Source organism: Rhinopithecus bieti, unplaced genomic scaffold (assembly GCF_001698545.2).
Source record: "Rhinopithecus bieti isolate Rb0 unplaced genomic scaffold, ASM169854v2 scaffold_33374, whole genome shotgun sequence".
In the NCBI taxonomy this organism is placed as follows: Eukaryota; Metazoa; Chordata; class Mammalia; order Primates; family Cercopithecidae; genus Rhinopithecus; species Rhinopithecus bieti.
The window spans coordinates 786584-802901 of record NW_016814428.1 but is presented as its reverse complement, the minus strand read 5'-3'; the positions used below and the strand labels follow the sequence as shown (position 1 = coordinate 802901).

The 16318-nt window shown below is 44.2% G+C and overlaps 1 protein-coding gene across 1 annotated transcript in view; it reads left to right on the top strand.

Annotated features, from left to right (window-relative positions):
* The first annotated feature begins 12866 nt into the window (after nt 1-12866).
* The window catches only part of WDFY1 (WD repeat and FYVE domain containing 1), a 69979-nt gene continuing 66527 nt past the window's right edge, over nt 12867-16318 (top strand). The window contains exon 1 of the mRNA XM_017850276.1: nt 12867-13098. Coding sequence (XP_017705765.1) covers nt 12962-13098 — 137 coding nt within the window. The 5' untranslated portion in view covers nt 12867-12961. The remainder of the gene's footprint in view (nt 13099-16318) is intronic.

The following is a 16318-nucleotide window of genomic DNA, read 5'->3' as shown; positions in this document are numbered from 1 at the left end:
GCCATCAGTACAGCCACTATTGAGCAAGTATTTACCGAGCTTCTATTTTTGACCCAGCACGTCTCCAAAAGCCTTAGTTTTGGAAACCCTAGACTCAGAAATGTTGGCTTATCCAAAATTAAAATTTTTCTTTAAAAGCAATCTAATAGTACATATTTTTAAACATCCAGAAAATGACTGGAAAAAAGAATCATAAAACGGTAACAGTGGAATTAGTTTCTTCCTTCTTTAACACTCTGTAACAGTGTAAGTCTATTGCTTTCCTATCAAACTGTTAATACAGTACAATTTTTAAAAGAACATATTAAGTCACAAAGGGAGGCTTGTTTGAATTCCCCGTTTTGAGTTGCCTGCTGAACATCTAGACTCTCAAAGGGGCAATGCTTTCTGAGATCTAGTTTTCAAAGGCATCTGTGTCTCCAGCAGTCACCCAGATTGAACTCCTGTGTCTTTGTTCTTTCCACAAACCTCCTCTTCGGTCCAGTTACCACCAAGTGGTTTTTCAATTTATTTCCACTGCAGGTACCTGGTGGCTCTCCTCGCCTCTTTCCGTGGTTACTGTAATTGGCCTGGTACCAGCTCCCTTCCCCAGATACAGCTCACCTACATTCATCTCTCTGAAACACAGACCACAAAGCATGTTATGACTTAGCTGGAGAATCTTCAGTGCCAGGATCATACAACTCAGTTTGGGTTTCTCAGCTTGACCATTTCCAAAGGGAGAATCTAAATGGTTCATCTCAGCTTATAAAAGGGTTCCCTTTGGGAAGAGAGAGAGCAAAAGAGGGACTGAGCACACACGGTTGAAGGAAATTCTCCAAGAAGGGGTGAAAGGAGGTTACAGTTGACCTTGTTATAATGTATGAAAAGTATTGAAAATTCATGGAACATCAATCCAATAAATGGATTAGGAGAAAAGGCAGGGAACTGTCATTTCTGTAGAATTTCATTTATTAGGAAAAATAATCTAAAGCCAGTTGTAGCACAATCATGTTAAGTTAAAATGAGGTGTCTCTGTGTTGAGAGTTTCTCAGTCAAACAACAATGAAAGCATCATTTGCAGATTAAAAAAATGTAGGTTCTCAAAAGGTTTCTCCTACCAATGCCCTTCATGGAGCTCAGGAATTAACCAGTTTTTAAAAATTTGCTCATACATTTGTTAATTTATTCAATAAACACATAATAGGAGGAGCACTTGGTTCCAGGACCCAGGCTCAGAAAACTTTAAGGAAGAAAAAGGCCAATGTGTTTTTTGGCCCTCAAAACCTGATTTTCCTTTAACCTGCTGGTAGCCCTAATTTGATCAAAGCTCACAGATGTCAACAACTTTCAGGTTTTCACTGGGTTAGGGTCAGGTGCAAGGGTGGGAAAAAGTCGCACTTAGGAAGAGGAGGTAAGGTGATTGAGGGTTCACTTTGACCCTTGGGGAACACTTCAACCTTTTGTGTTTTGATGCCAGGGATATTGCTTATCTATTCCTTCAGCGATGGTGAGGGCAGCTGGAATACAGGGCACAGAAAGATGGATAACAAAGTGAGTGAATTCTGCTATAGGACCTTCCTGGACGGTGAACCAATTCTGAACCCCTGAGATTACTTGCCACTACTTCATAGATTAGCTAAGGAATAACTACCAAATAGTGGCCTTTAATCCAACTCATAAGGAAAATTACAGACAGAAATAATTACCATAGGATGAAAATTACTATAGTTAAAACTGTTCAAAATACAAAATTGGAGTTACTGATAAATATCGATATAGAATCAGTCTTCACCAAAGTTACATCTGTTCAACCTACCTTTGGAAAATTTGACTTGATGGAAATTTTGACTTGATAGATCTAAAAGCCACAACAGAAAACTCACGATAGTAAAACTGATTAGCAAAAAAGCCCTAGTAAACCTGAGCAACGAATAACATCTTAGGAAACAAATGTGGAAAAAAATTCAAGAAAATACATTAAGTAAGCAATATAAATATGAAAATACAATTAGAAATAGGATACTTGAGCTGTATAGAAAATTGATCAAGACATTTAATTGGTTTCATGGAACTTATTCCAGAAAACATTTTCTCAAAAAAAATGCATCAATGTTAATATAACTCTGTTAATTCAGAATTATGGAAGCAAAAACTTTTTTGGTGTGTTAGCAGCCAGCAAGATGGCTCTCAACAAGCCCCACCTCCTGGTACTTACACCCTTGTATATTCCCCTCTCACACTGTGCTGGGATTCGTCTGTGTAACCAATAGACCATGGATGTTTTTATCAGTTTTAGGGTTAGGTAATAAAATACATCATGGCTTCCGTTTTGGTCAGATACCTTGTATTTCTTGGATTAGTCTCCTATCGGGAAGTCAGCTGCTATGTTATGATGTTGCCTAAGAAACTATGTGGAAAAGCTTATGTGATGAGTAGCTGAGGCCTCTCACTAACAGCCATGTGAATGAATGAGCCGTCTTAGAAATGGATCCTCCACTCCCAGTCACACTTTCAGATGACTGCCTACTGGCCAATGTCTTGACTGCATCCTCATGAGAGACCCTCTGCCAGAATCACCCAGTTAAGCTGCTCCCAAACTCCTGGCCCTCAGGAAATAAATAAACATTTGTTGCTTTATGCCACTAAGTTCTGAAGTAATTTGTTACATAGCAACAGATAATTAACACACTTAGGGTCAAATCAACTGGATGAAAATGGCAAAATAAAAAATACTGTATATTCATGAGACTTAGGGGATGGCCTCAGAGTGCTGGGTCTAGATGGAAGTGTGGATTTTGCTGGATGCAGAAGAGATGGAAAGGAGGAACGACATTCCATAACATGCACAAAGTCATCAGGAATGATGATGACTTAGTAAATTCCCCTCCAAAAAGTGAAAGCTGCCTGACCCTTTAACCCCTGTAGGTACAGATCCTCTTTCCTGTCATTAGGGATAATTTTGAGAAACAAGTTCAGGAAATACCAGGGAAGATGTCACAGTGTTTCCACTTTACCCATGTTCCTTAATGTTTCTGCTAAACTGAGCAATGTTTGGATCTGAGAGAGGGATGCCTATTACAGGAAAAAGGAATATTTTAAAGGGTTATAAAATAAGTAAAACTGGTAATGAGGGGAAAGTAGAGATATTAGACCACTATGACTATAATATTGAAACTTTACACTTTTGTTTCGCTTTTTAAATAAAACATTGTAAAAGTGGTTTGAGATTTTTGCAATGTGATCATTATGCTGGTCTGCAGTGTAAACCTTGGGTAAAATCCAGAGGATGGGTTAAAAGAACTCCTGGCAAAACGACTGAACAGAATTATCAAGTCTTTTTTCCTCTCTGGGGTGAAATTGTGTCTCCAAATCTTTTGTCAAGGCCCAAGGAGACGAAGCATGTCCAAAAGCAATAAATCACTGTAGACTTCATTTTCAGTCTATTCCACAGATTTAACATGTATTGAATAGATAAACATTGATTAAGTATACGTTATAACAACTGTTGAAAGGCACTGATAAGTTTTTGAAGAATTTCCTCCTGATTGGAGTTAACCAAATTATAGCCATTACAAGTTATAAATTTAAGAATCTGGGCCGGGCGCGGTGGCTCATGCCTGTAATCCTAGCACTTTGGGAGGCCGAGACAGGTGGATCATGAGGTCAGGAGTTCAAGACCAGCCTGGCCAACATGGTTAAACTCTGTCTCTACTAAAAATACAAAAATGATCTGGACATGGTGTCTTGTGCCTGTAGTCCCAGCTATTCAAGAGGCTGAGACAGGAGAACTGCTTGAATCTGGGAGGCGGAGGTTGCAGTGAGCGGAGATAGCAGCACTGCACTCCAGCCTGGGTGACAGAGCAAGACGCTGTCTTGGGAAAAAAAAAGAATCTGGATAATCTGGATACTGCATACGAATAAGTTATTATTTATGAGACTATCATATCATTACATGGTTTATATCTTTTTTGAAAATACTCAATTAGTGAAATATTGCCTTATAATTTACATATGTAATGTCATATTCTCAGTGAGTTATGTCCTACAATCCTCATGATGGCGTTAAAAGAAAAACTTTAGACCAATTAAATTTAAGAGTTTAATTGAACAAGGAACGATGAATCAGGTAGCCCCCAGAACCAGAACACATTCAGAAAGACTCCAGGACTGTCACATGGTCAGATAACATTTATGGACAGTAAAAGGAAAAAGTATGTACAGAAAATGCAAATGAGGTATGGAAACAGCTGGTGTCTGCTTTATTTGAATAGGGCTGCCTGTGGTTGGGTGAGACTCAGCTACTTTTACAAGAGCAAGTGACAGTCTTTTACACATCAAGTTAGGTTACAGTTCACTGTGTACTGAGAAACCTTTAGGCCAAAATTAAAATATGTACAGTGGAAGCTTTAGTCCAAACTTAATTTAACAGTACTATAAGTTAAGTAACAGTATCACCATAATTGTATCAGTCAGGGTCTTAACAAGAGAACAAAGGCACACCAGATGGTTCCAGGAAGGAAATTTAATACAAGGAACTAGTTACAAAGGTGTTAGAAGAACTGAAAGGCTTAAGAGATTAGGGACAGCAAGACTGGAGAGACAAAGGGAACAGATGGTACCAGAGCACAGGAGTTAGGTGAGCCCAATGGGACCAAGAACCCCAGCAGAGACTGCCTGTTGAGGGCTGGGACAAAAGAGGGAAGCTATAGCCAGTGGGGACTGGAGCCACAGAGAAGGCACACTCCCTAAGCAGGAACAGTGGAGGAGAAATACCCTCGTTTCTTCTTTCCTCCTACCTTCCAATGTTCCACCACTGCCTCCATCATACAAACGTATCAGGAAGCAAGTCTGGGATATGTCGTTTGCAGAAGTCAACCCCCTGCAATATAGACCAAGCGAGGCACACATAGAGTGGATCTGATAGCAACAGGCAAATGGCTAGCCTGTGATTACACTCAAAGTATCTGAAATGTAAAGAGTAGAAAGTCCAGGCCACATTAGAGTGCTGACCCATGAAGTTAACATACCTTAGTTCATCCAAATGTTGAAGGTAGGAACTTTTTTTTTTTTTTTTTTTTTGCATAAAGGAATATAAAACTAGTAACCACTGTTCACCAGTATCTACAATAAAGTAAACAATATACAGTTGGATAACACTCTGATTACTACAAAATTGTTCTTCCTGGCTTTTGTTGAACCAGTAAAGCAAATAACTGAAAATTGAGCCTACATGTAAGGAACGAGTTGGGGGTAAAGAAAAATCATGCAGGTCAATAGATTACAAAAGGTTGTTCACAGATTTGTGGCAGCAGGTCCTAGACTGCCAACATCTCTAACTATCTGATTAGGTTTATATGAGCCAAGTCTTACATATTCCATTCATCATGACCTTTTAGTCAATGTAGCAACAGGGATTTCGACATTTTGTTAAGGAATGGCCACTAGAGAAAGTTTTAAATGTTCATTTAAGTTAGTTTTGTTTAGCTAGTTAAAATTCACTAGCATTTGTCCTTATCTGGATGAGGAAACCTGCTGTGATGGCAGTGATAAAATTTTTTCTTTGAGGAATTTTGCAAATAAACCACTGCAATTATAGATACTTCAAAATTATCCAATTTAAAGTATCCTATTTAGAATTACTTATTTTACTTGAAATGTATGGCTTCAGGAAAATAGGAACTTCTTATTACAAGAAATAATATTGGCATTTATTATTATCATCATTATCATTCTTACAGTACAACTATAAAATACTCCCTCAAGGAAGTCGAGCATGATACAGGTATTTAGAGTCAGAGGAGGTGATGGCAGGACAGACATTTCGAGATCAAGGTCCAAGGTAAGGGCTAGACACGGTGGCTCAAGCCTGTAATCCTAGCACTTTGGGAAGCCGAGGCGGGTGGATCACTTGAGGTCAGGAGTTTGAGACCAGCCTGGCCAACATGGTGAAACCCCGTCTCTACTAAAAATACAACAGTTAGCCTGGCATGGTGGCATGGACCTGTAATCCCAGCTATTCTGGAGGCTGAGGCAGGAGACTCATTTGAACCAGGGAGGCAGAGGTTGCAGTGAGCCGAGAAGGTGCCACTGTACTCCAGCCTGGGCCACAGAGCGAGACTCCGTCTTAAAAAAAACAAAAAACAAAAAACAAAGTCCAAGGTAAGAAGCACGAGTTAACAATAAATACCACACGTTATCTCTGCAACACCACTAAAAGGTAACATTATTATTCTTACTTTAGAAATGCACAATTGATAAAGACACTAGTTTGCCAAAGATTTCACTGCTAATTAACAGCAAAGTTCTCTGACTATAAAGACCATGCTGTTTCTATTGTTAGGGTAAAGTGACTTGTCCAAGATCACATAGCTGTCAGTGGATGGTCACTGGATGGAACTTTATTCATAGATTCTGCCTTCTAACTCAGCAGGGCAGCTCAGAAATCAATTATCTCTGTGTCTGGGAGCTAAGCTATGATGACGCAAAGACGTAAGAATAATACCATAGACTTGGGGGGAAGGTGAGGGGCGGTTAGGGGTTTAGGGATAAAAGAGTACACACTGGGCTGGGTATGGTGGCTCATGCTTATAATCCCAGCACTTTGGGAGGCTGAGGCTGGCGGATCACAAAGTCACGAGTTCGAGACCAGCCTGGCCAATATGGTGAAACCCCCCCCCCCGTCTCTACTAAAAATACAGAAATTAGCTGGGTGTGGTGGGGGGTGCCTGTAGTCCCAGCTACTCGGGAGGCTGGGGCAAGAGAATCACTTGAACTTGGGAGGTGGAGGTTGCAATGTATCACGTGACTACACTCCAGCCTGGGCAACAGAGCGAGACTCTGTCTCAAAAAAAAAAAAGACTACACACTGTGTACAGTATACACTGCTCAGGTGACGGGTGCACCAAAATCTCAGAAATCACCACTAAATAACTTATCCATGTAGCCAAACACCACCTGTTCCCCAAAAGCCATTGATATAAAAAAAAATTCTCTTTGTGTACCTAGAGTCTTTCAGTTCCAAGAGGCTGTGCTAAGGCTCTTCCATCACCACTTGAACCCACTCCAATCAGGTTTTACCCCTGCCATTCATGGAAACTTCCATTCATTTCATTTCATTTCATTTGGTTGATCTGCAGCATTTGACACAGTCGATCACTTCCTCCTCCTTAGAACACCTTCTTCCTTTGTCTTCAGGACAACACACACAATATCCATTTTCCTCCTACCTCATGGAGTCATGGGGAAGGGGAGCAGGAGGAGGCTGGCTCCTCTCCAGTCTTTTTTTCTGGTTCCTCCTTCTCTTCCAGACCTGTTGATGTTTCCAAGGCTTCTGTCCTCGTACCTCTTTGTTATTTACACACATACTCCTTCTTGGATTTCATGTACTCTTACAAGTGTAAATGCTATACGCATACTTGATAAAATCATTTTGTGTTTAAGCATTGATTTTGCAAAATGTATAAAGGTGAATTAAATTTAGAGCTTAATTTGTTTATGTAAATTGTCTTCAAAATATGTTATAGCTGAGATGTTTTCCATGTGTTTTGTAAGAAATCACACAGAGTAACTGCTTTTTCAATAAACTGGATCCGTGTTACATCTTTGGGTCAGTTCACTGTCATTGTGCAAGATGAGAGTTATGTGGGCCTTACCTTATTGTTCACATTGAACCATTCTGGGTGATGATTTTTCTTATTTGTAAGACAATTCAATACATAAGGCCTATTATAAAGGTAAATTAGGCCAGGTGCAGTGGCTCTCACCTGTACCAGCACTTTGGGAGGCTGAGACATTTGGATCACTTGAACTCAGGAGTTCAACACCAGCCTGGGCAATATGATGAACCATGTCTCCACTAAAAATACAAAAATTAGCCAGGCATGGTGGTGCACGCCTCCTCCCAGCTACTCCAGTGGCTGAGGCAGGAGAATTGCTTGAACCCAGGAGGCAGAGAGGCCGCAGTGAGCTGAGATTGTGCCACTGCCCCCCAGCCTGAGCGACAAAGTGAGATCCTGCCTCAAAAAAAAAATAAAAAATAAAAAGAGGGCTGGGCACAGTGGCTCACGCCTGTAATTCTCACAGTTCAGGATGCTGAAGCTGATGGATCACTTAAGGCCAGGAGTTCGAGACCAGCCTGGCCAACATGGTAAAACCCCATCTCTACTAAAAATACAACAATTACCAGGGCATGATGGGCACATGCCTGTAGTTCCAGCTACTCAGAAGGCTGAGGCACAAGAATCGTTTGAACACGGGAGGCAGAGGTTGCAGTGAGCTTAGATCCCAGCAGTGCACTGAAGCCTGGGTGACAGAGTAATACTCTGTCTCAAAAAAAAAAAAAAAAAAAAAGTAAACCAAGGCACAATAATATTTTAAAGGGCTTATTTGTGCAAACAGCAATTCATGACTTGGGCTGCTCTAAACCGGAAGTGTTTCCAGGGCTCTGTTGGAGAAGCTTGGAAGAGTGAATACAGAAATAATGCAAAGAAAATAATTGATTGCAGTTATAAAGTGGCTTTATTTGGTCTATCCTGTGGGAAAATCCCGAGTCATTTAATTATAAGTCTGTTGACTGCATCTGAATGGTTGAGCTGAAGTTTTGTTTTTCTTTAATACAGGCATTTAGAAGCAATAGCTTAAGTGAAGTTTCACTTACGTTTGCAAATCAAGCAAGGTTGAGATCACTTAGGAGGACTGACTGACTTTGTCTCTTCAGGAATTCTTCAGCCCTGGTTTCCATTTTAATTTAGTTTAACAGGCAAAGCCCTCATTAAAATTTTTGAACAATTATTTGTAGAGAGCCTTTCTCTCACTTAATTTTGACCATCCTGCTGCCTTAAGAGCAAGCATGAACTTGGCTCCTGTACTCTGCTACCACCCAGTGAGCATCTGCTAATCCTGCAGAGGGTGGCCCAGCATATTCCATCCCTGTGCATTTAACTCCCAAAATAATGGCTGCAGTCTAGACCTCTCTACTATTCAGTAGCATATACAAAACTCCTATATTCAGGCTGGGCACGGTGGCTCACATCTCTAATCCCAGCACCTTGGGGGGCTGAGGCAGGTGGATCACCTGAGGTCAGGAGTTCGAAACCAGCCTGGCCAACATGGCAAAATCCCGTCTCTACTAAAAATACAAAAATTATTTGGGCATGGTGGCACACGCCTGTAATCCTGGCTGCTGGGGAGGCTGAGACAGGAGAATTGCTTGAACCAAGGAGGTGGAAGTGCAGTGAGCCAAGATCGCACCAACACACTCCAGCCTGGGCAACAGGGCAAGACTCCATCTCAAACAAACAAACAAAGAAACAAACACCTCCTGTATCCAGCTGCCTACTCAGGCCCTTCACTTGGAGACGTAATACTCATCTCAAGCTTCCTATGTACAAAAGTGAATTCCCCTTCTTCCCTTCCAAACCTGCTCCTCCTACATCTTCCACAGATCAGTAAATGGCAGCTCCACTTTTCCAGTTGCTGAACCCACAAATCTTGGTGTCATTCTTAACTTCTTCATATTCCATATTCAACAAATCTCACTGGCACCACCTTCTAGATAAGTCTAGAATCTGATGTCCTCTCACCAGCAGCACCCTTAGAAAGCCACATCATTTCTCAATTACCCTGTTAATTTCTCAATTAACTTATTGACTGACACCTTGTTTCTACTCTTGCCTTTTAAAATTGAAGGCAGATTAGCCCAGGCGCAGTGGCTCATGCCTGTAATCCCAGCACTTTGGGAGGCCAAAGTGGGCAGATCACCTGGGGTTGGGAGTTCGAAACCAGCTTGGCCAACATGGTGAAACTCTGTCTCTACTAAAAGTACAAAAATTAGCTGGGTGTGGTGGCGGGTGCCTGTAATCCCAGCTACTTGAGAGGCTGAGGCACGAGAATCACTTGAATCCAGGAGGTGGAGGTTGTAGTGAGCCAAGATCGCACCACTCCACTCCAGCCTGGGTGACAGAGTGAGGCTTGGTCTCGAAAAATAAATGAATAAAAATTTTTAAAATTGAAGGCAGATTAAACCAGTCTTCTGTTCAAAACTCTCCAACGGCTTCCCATCTAATTTAAAGTAAAAACCAAAGCCCTTATCAATGCTCTCTGGGCTCAACATGGTCTGTCTGGTGACCTGTCTGTACTGCCTTTCTCTGAGCACTCCCTCACTCTGCTCCAGCCTCATGGGGTGCCTGGCTGTCTCTACAAAACCCCTGGCATGTGCTCACCTCAAGGCCTTAACACATGCTCTTTTCTTTTCCAGAACAGTACTTGGCCTGCATTTCCACATGGCTTACTCCCTCCTCTCCTTCTTGGCTCAAAATGTAACTTTACAGTGAGGCTTTAACTGGCCACCTGTCTCAGGTTGCATTCTCCAGCAGCAGATATAATAGAGGTTGGCTCAGAGCGTATTTATTAGGAATCAATGCCTGTGAAGGGAGGGGGAGGTAACAGGATTAGGCAGGAGAAGTCAGCTGCAGTACACGCCTTACAAAGCCTTGTCCCATCTAGGAGGGAGTTCTAGATCAAGTGTTGCCCGTCGGTCTGTCTTGATGGTCAGGCTTTTATCTTCCTATCTTGTTCAGTTACTGAATGTGGGCTTCCCTGTGAAGGAAGCAACTGAGACCCAATGGTTCTCAGCATCTGGGGCAGTCCCTGAAGGAGTTGAAGGCTAGAGGCTCTCTGCTGACCACTCTTCTTCCCTGAAAGCAGATCTGTGCAGTGTATTCCTGAATCTATCACACCATCCTATTTAAAATCACAACATCACCTAGAGTCCCTATCACCCTTCCCTGCTTTATTTTCTCCATTGCATTTAATAGCATTTAACATCTTCTAATATATTATATAATTTATTTTGTCTACTATCTGTTTCCTTCACAGGGATGTAAGTTCCAACAGCAGAGGTATTTTTGTCTCTCTTGAGCACTGCTGCATTTAGAATGGCACCTGGCTCACATCAGGCACTTGGGAAATGTTGGTTGATTAAACAAAGTTGTTCAGTAGCCTGTCTAGTCATTATACTGTACAGCCTCACAAGAACCATGCCTTATTAATCTCATCAGCATACAGCATATAGTAAATGTGCAATATATGTCTATTGAGTATATGAATAAATAAATTCGTGAATGTTTGTTAATAACTTCATCATGAGAAAGTATTAGTACAATGGTGGCTCATGCCTGTAATCCCAGCACTTTGGGAGGCTGAGGTGGGCAGATTATTTGAGGTCAGAAGTTTGAGACCAGCCCGGCCAACATGGTGAAACCCTGTCTCTAGTAAAAATACAAAATTAGCCAGGCATGGTGGTAGGTGCTTGTAATCCCAGCTACTCGGGAGGCAGAGACAGGAGAATCCCTTTAACCTGGGAGGCAGAGGTTGCAGTCAGCTGAGATCGCACCACTGCACTCCAGCCTGGGTGACAGAGCGAGTCTGTCTCAAAAAACCAAAACCAAAACAAAACAAAACAAAAACAAAAGTTCTAGTACATCACTGTACATAGAAGTACCATGTGATTCACATCTGTAATTTAAAGTTTTTATTAGCTACCTTAAAAAAATAAGATCACATTAATTTTAATAGTATCTAACTCAATATATCCAAAATAGTATCATCTCAACATGTAATCATTGTAACAATTATTGATGAACTATATTACATCTTTTTTGCTTTGTGCTAAGTCTCTAAAATCCAGTAGTATTTTGCACTTGTACTACATCTCAATTTGGACAAGCCACATTTCAGGTGCTCTATAGTCATGTGGATAGTACAGTTCTAATGCAATTCTGCAATTCAGGTGTCAGAATAATATAGTGGGGTCAGAGGTTTGGAGTCATTGACTTCCTGAGTCCAAATCTTGGCTCTTGAACTTACTAGTTGTCAATGACCTCTAGCCAAAAACCACCAGGAACAAATGGGGTTGATTGCTGGTTGGAGGGAGAAGACACACCATTGGGAATGGTGAGGTGTCTGGGTAAAGTACAGTTTTATTAAAGGATTTGTGTTGGTGTTAGGTGACCTGGGAGGGCTTAAGGAAGAGAGGTTCTCCTCTGGACTGGATGTTGTCAGGAAATGGGTATAATTCTAAGGTTGCATATCTTAATAAATCTTATCTAAATGGAGGAAGACTAGATAGCGGTTAACATTATAATTAATAAAGAAATACGAGTCACTCATATGGGCCAGGGTAGGGGGATGTTTGGTAATTTTTGTGGCCTGTACATTGCTCATATTTTGGCCGTGTTTAGATGTGATTATGGAGTGGCTTCGTCTGATGTTTATGTTCCACAGGAAGTAAACACCTCCTAGCAACACCAAAGCTCGGCTGATAGTACCAGGCAGCTCCTGGAGATCAAGGGTTGCTTTTCTTCCTCTCATAGCTATGCAATCTTAAGGTAGTGATCAAACTTACCTGGTTGTTTTCTCATCTGTAAAATGGGAATACAAGAGCATCTATTTCTTCCTCTCTTAAGATTATCAGTATTAAATGAGATCCAAAGACACTGAGTTAATGCCTGGTATATGGTTACCACTCAATGAATGCCATCTATTGTAGTTCAAAGATTCTAAGATGCACTACATTTTTTCACATTTTAACATTTCTGAAAGTGTGTGTCTTTCAAACAATGGCTTCTTCGAATGGATGAAATGTAGTATTGTTATTTCTGAAATCTCTGGTTTGGCGGACAATTCCTTGTCCCCGCCAGGTGCTCAATTTATTCCTGGGTAAATGGCTTTACTTTTAAACCTTCCTTACTTTCCCCGTTTCTCCGCAGGCGCCCTCTGGGGTCCTCTCCCAGCCACAGACTTTTGGTTTGCGCGGCATCCCCAGGCAATACGGGCGGTGCGGCGGCAGCACTCGGGGGCTTACGGCGGCGCGGCGCCCACGAGGCCCCAGCAGCAGAAGGGAAACCGGAGCGTCCGCTCCCGCCCAGTCGTCAGCTGATGGGCGGCCTGCCGAGTAGGCAGCCGCAGTCGCCGCGCGAACATGGCGGCCGAGATCCACTCCAGGCCGCAGAGCAGCCGCCCGGTGCTGCTGAGCAAGATCGAGGGGCACCAGGACGCCGTCACGGCCGCGCTGCTCATCCCCAAGGAGGACGGCGTGATCACGGCCAGCGAGGACAGGTAGGCCCCGGGAGCAGCCGGGGCGGCCCGAACTCCGCGGCGGCGGGGTGTGGGGGCGGTGGGGTCCACGGCCCGGGTCCTTCCTGCGTGAGGGGGTTCCCCCCGGCAGCGCGGTCCCACACCCACTCTGTGCCTCTTAGCTCCGCCGGGTTCCTAGTTCCCTCCCGCCGGTCCTCCAGTCTCGACTTGCACCTTTCCAGCCTGGGACCCCAGTCCCGCCGCGCCCCTCCAGCCCGGGAACTGCGCTCCTCCAGGCCGGGAACTCTGTCTCACCGCGCCACCCAAGCCCGGGACCCCTGTTCCAATGCGTCTTTTCAGCCCAGGACCCCTGTTCCAGTGCGCGCTACCGCGCCCCTCCCAGCCCACCTCGCACCTCCAGCCCAGGACCCCTGTTCCAGTGCGCCCCAACGCGCCCCTCCAGTCCGGGACCCTTGTCCCACTGCTCCCCTCCAGCCCGGGATCTCTGTCCCACCGCGCCCCTGTAGCCTGGATCCCCTGTCCCACTGCACCCCTCCAGCCCAGGAACTCTGTCCCACCGCGCCGCTCAAGCCCGGGACCCCTGTTCCAGTGCGCCTCAACGCACCCCTCCAGCCCGTCCCCCGTCTCACCGCGCCCCTCCAGCCCGAGAACTCTGTCTCACCGCGCTGCTCAAGCCCGGGACCCCTGTTCTAGTGCGCACCAACGCGCCCCTCCCAGCCCACCGCGCCCCTACAGCCCGGGACCCCTGTCCCACCGTGCTCCTCCAACCAGGGAACCCCGACGCGCGGTGTCGCAGTAGCCTGGGACCTTCGTCCCGGTCTCTCTCCCTTGCGGGGTTTAGCCTGGTACTCGGAAGGTGTTTCTTGGCCCTCCCGGGTCGGTTCCAAATCGTCTCCTCTGGAAGCCTGGAGGACCGGCCGCTGGTCGCCGCGGGCACTGATGCCCGGGTTTGCTTCTTTGCAAGGAACCTCCAACCGCCTTCGCTCTCTTCCTTCTCCTGTACTCAGGGATTTCACGCCACGCCAGGCCTCTAGATCAGTTATTTTTGCCATGGCTGCTAGAATACCTGAACTCTTATTTACTAAATAGGTTTTTGTGAAAGTGACTCATTTTTAAAAAGATTTAGATGCATTTATTTTAAAAGGAAATTTTATTTATATCATTAGGAAAACTAACATTACTCACCAGAGTAAACTAATAACTAAAACATGTTAATTGGCGTGCACACAGAGTCCTCTCTTGTACTGTGACATTGGGCACTGGATGCCCACCGCGCTTTGGGAAACACTGATTGGGTCCAGTTTTCTCATTTCTCCTAAGAGGACACCGAGGCTGGTGGAGGTGTAGCTTGTCGCTAAGTCACAGAGATACTGGTGAAGCCAGAAATGCAGTCCAGGACTCCCACCAGCTCTGGGCCTGAGTGATTGGATTGGAGCAATATTTATGATTCGACTTTAAACTTTAGCGTCTTTCAAATCCTAAAGGTTTACAATGTCAGTAGCTTTCCGGTGGGAATTTGAAGGAAATGACTGATGTTTATTGAATGAAACTGTGTTTCCTTGATGCAATGAGCCGTCTTAAATAGGGATAGTCCACAAGTCCAAAGGCTTTCTGGAGGATGGAAGGTACTGCTGTTCTCTTAAAGCTGAAGGCATAGTCTCTAGTCTTGTGTAATTATACCTTTTGAAGTAACTTGGACCCTGTCCTGAATGGGAAGAGAAAGCATGAAGCCCCCAACTCCTGTTGGTGCTTTGGATTTTGCTTTTGAGGGAGCTTGTGCCTTTTTCCTCAATTAGATAACAAGCTGGTTATGAGCAGGCAGTGGCCTCTCCTTGCTGGTTCACTTGTAGCTGACTTCAAACAAGGAGGGGAGTGATTGGTAGGACCTGGGTGTGGGTGTGTAAAGCAGAAATGAGTGAGAGAGATCGAGTGCATGAGACATGGGGAGAAGATGGGGACCTGAAAAAGGCAAGGGCAGAATAATGACTTTTTTTTTTTTTTTTTTTTTGAGATGTTGGCTTGCTCTGTCACCAAGGCTAGAGTGCAGTGGTGTGATCTCGGCTCACTGCAACCTCCGCCTCCCAGGTTCAAGCGATTCTCCTGCCTCAGCCTCCTGAGTAGCTGGGACTACAGGCGCCCACCACCACGCCCAGCTAATTTTTCTATTTTTGGTAGAGACAGGGTTTCTCCATGTTGGTCAGGCTGGTCTCAAACTCCTGACCTCAGGTGATCCACACGCCTCCGTCTCCCAAAGTGCTGGTATTACAGGCATGAACCACTGGCGCCCGGCCAGAATAATGACTCTTGCATGATGTGAATGTAGATGCAAAAGACAGTCTTTAAAAGTTAGCAGCCTTTATTTAGTCCAATATTTTATTCATGACTCATGCGTGTTGGGTAAGTTGCTGAATATTTGAGATTGCTGGTCAGGAGCAGTGCTGATAAATGTTTTTGGAAAGTGATTACTGAGCTGCTCTGGGACTGAAACGTTCTAGGGGAGCTTGCATCTGCTCACTTTTTCACTCATGCACCGCTGTTATTGCAGAGCCCAGGTAGATGACTGGACCAGGAGGGGGTTGGCGTTTGAGGTTTCTGTTGTGTTCAGGCTCTTGCAACTTCCTTGAAGGGAGAACAACCTTTTTAGTAGGTGCTACACTTCATGAGATGTAGGGAAAGCACATGGGCGTGGGTTTTTTCTTGGTGTTGGCCATGGTGGTTTGTTTTCACATTGTCATAAATACGTGTCATGCTCTTCACTCATTTACTCATTCATTTAGAAAAAGTTTTTTGAGTGTCAGGCCCTGAGGATACAACAGGGGTCAAAAGCCACAGTACCTTGGCCAGGCAAGGCGGCTCACACCTGTAATCCCAGCACATGTGTGGGGCCCATGCTAGACCTGTCGGGGAGAGAGACAGCTGACAGCTAAGTTGCTCTTTCCCAAGGGCTGAACAGTCTAGTGAAGAGATGGCACCTAAGTAGTCAGCATCCGGTGCTGGGAAGACATAGGAAGGGGAGGCTCTTTGGGCTGGGGCCAGGTTATGGGGACAGCCTCCTAGAGAAGGTCTTTGAGCTGGTCTCCATGGATAGAGGAGTGGCATCTAGAAAAAAAGGAGGGATGCACCCCCATCCCAGGCAGAGGAAGGAGGAAAGGATGGGAGGGAATTGTAAGAGAAAGAACCATAGCTATTTCTAGGTGACCAGAGCAAAAGGTGTACAGTGACAATCACTTGAACCCGGCAG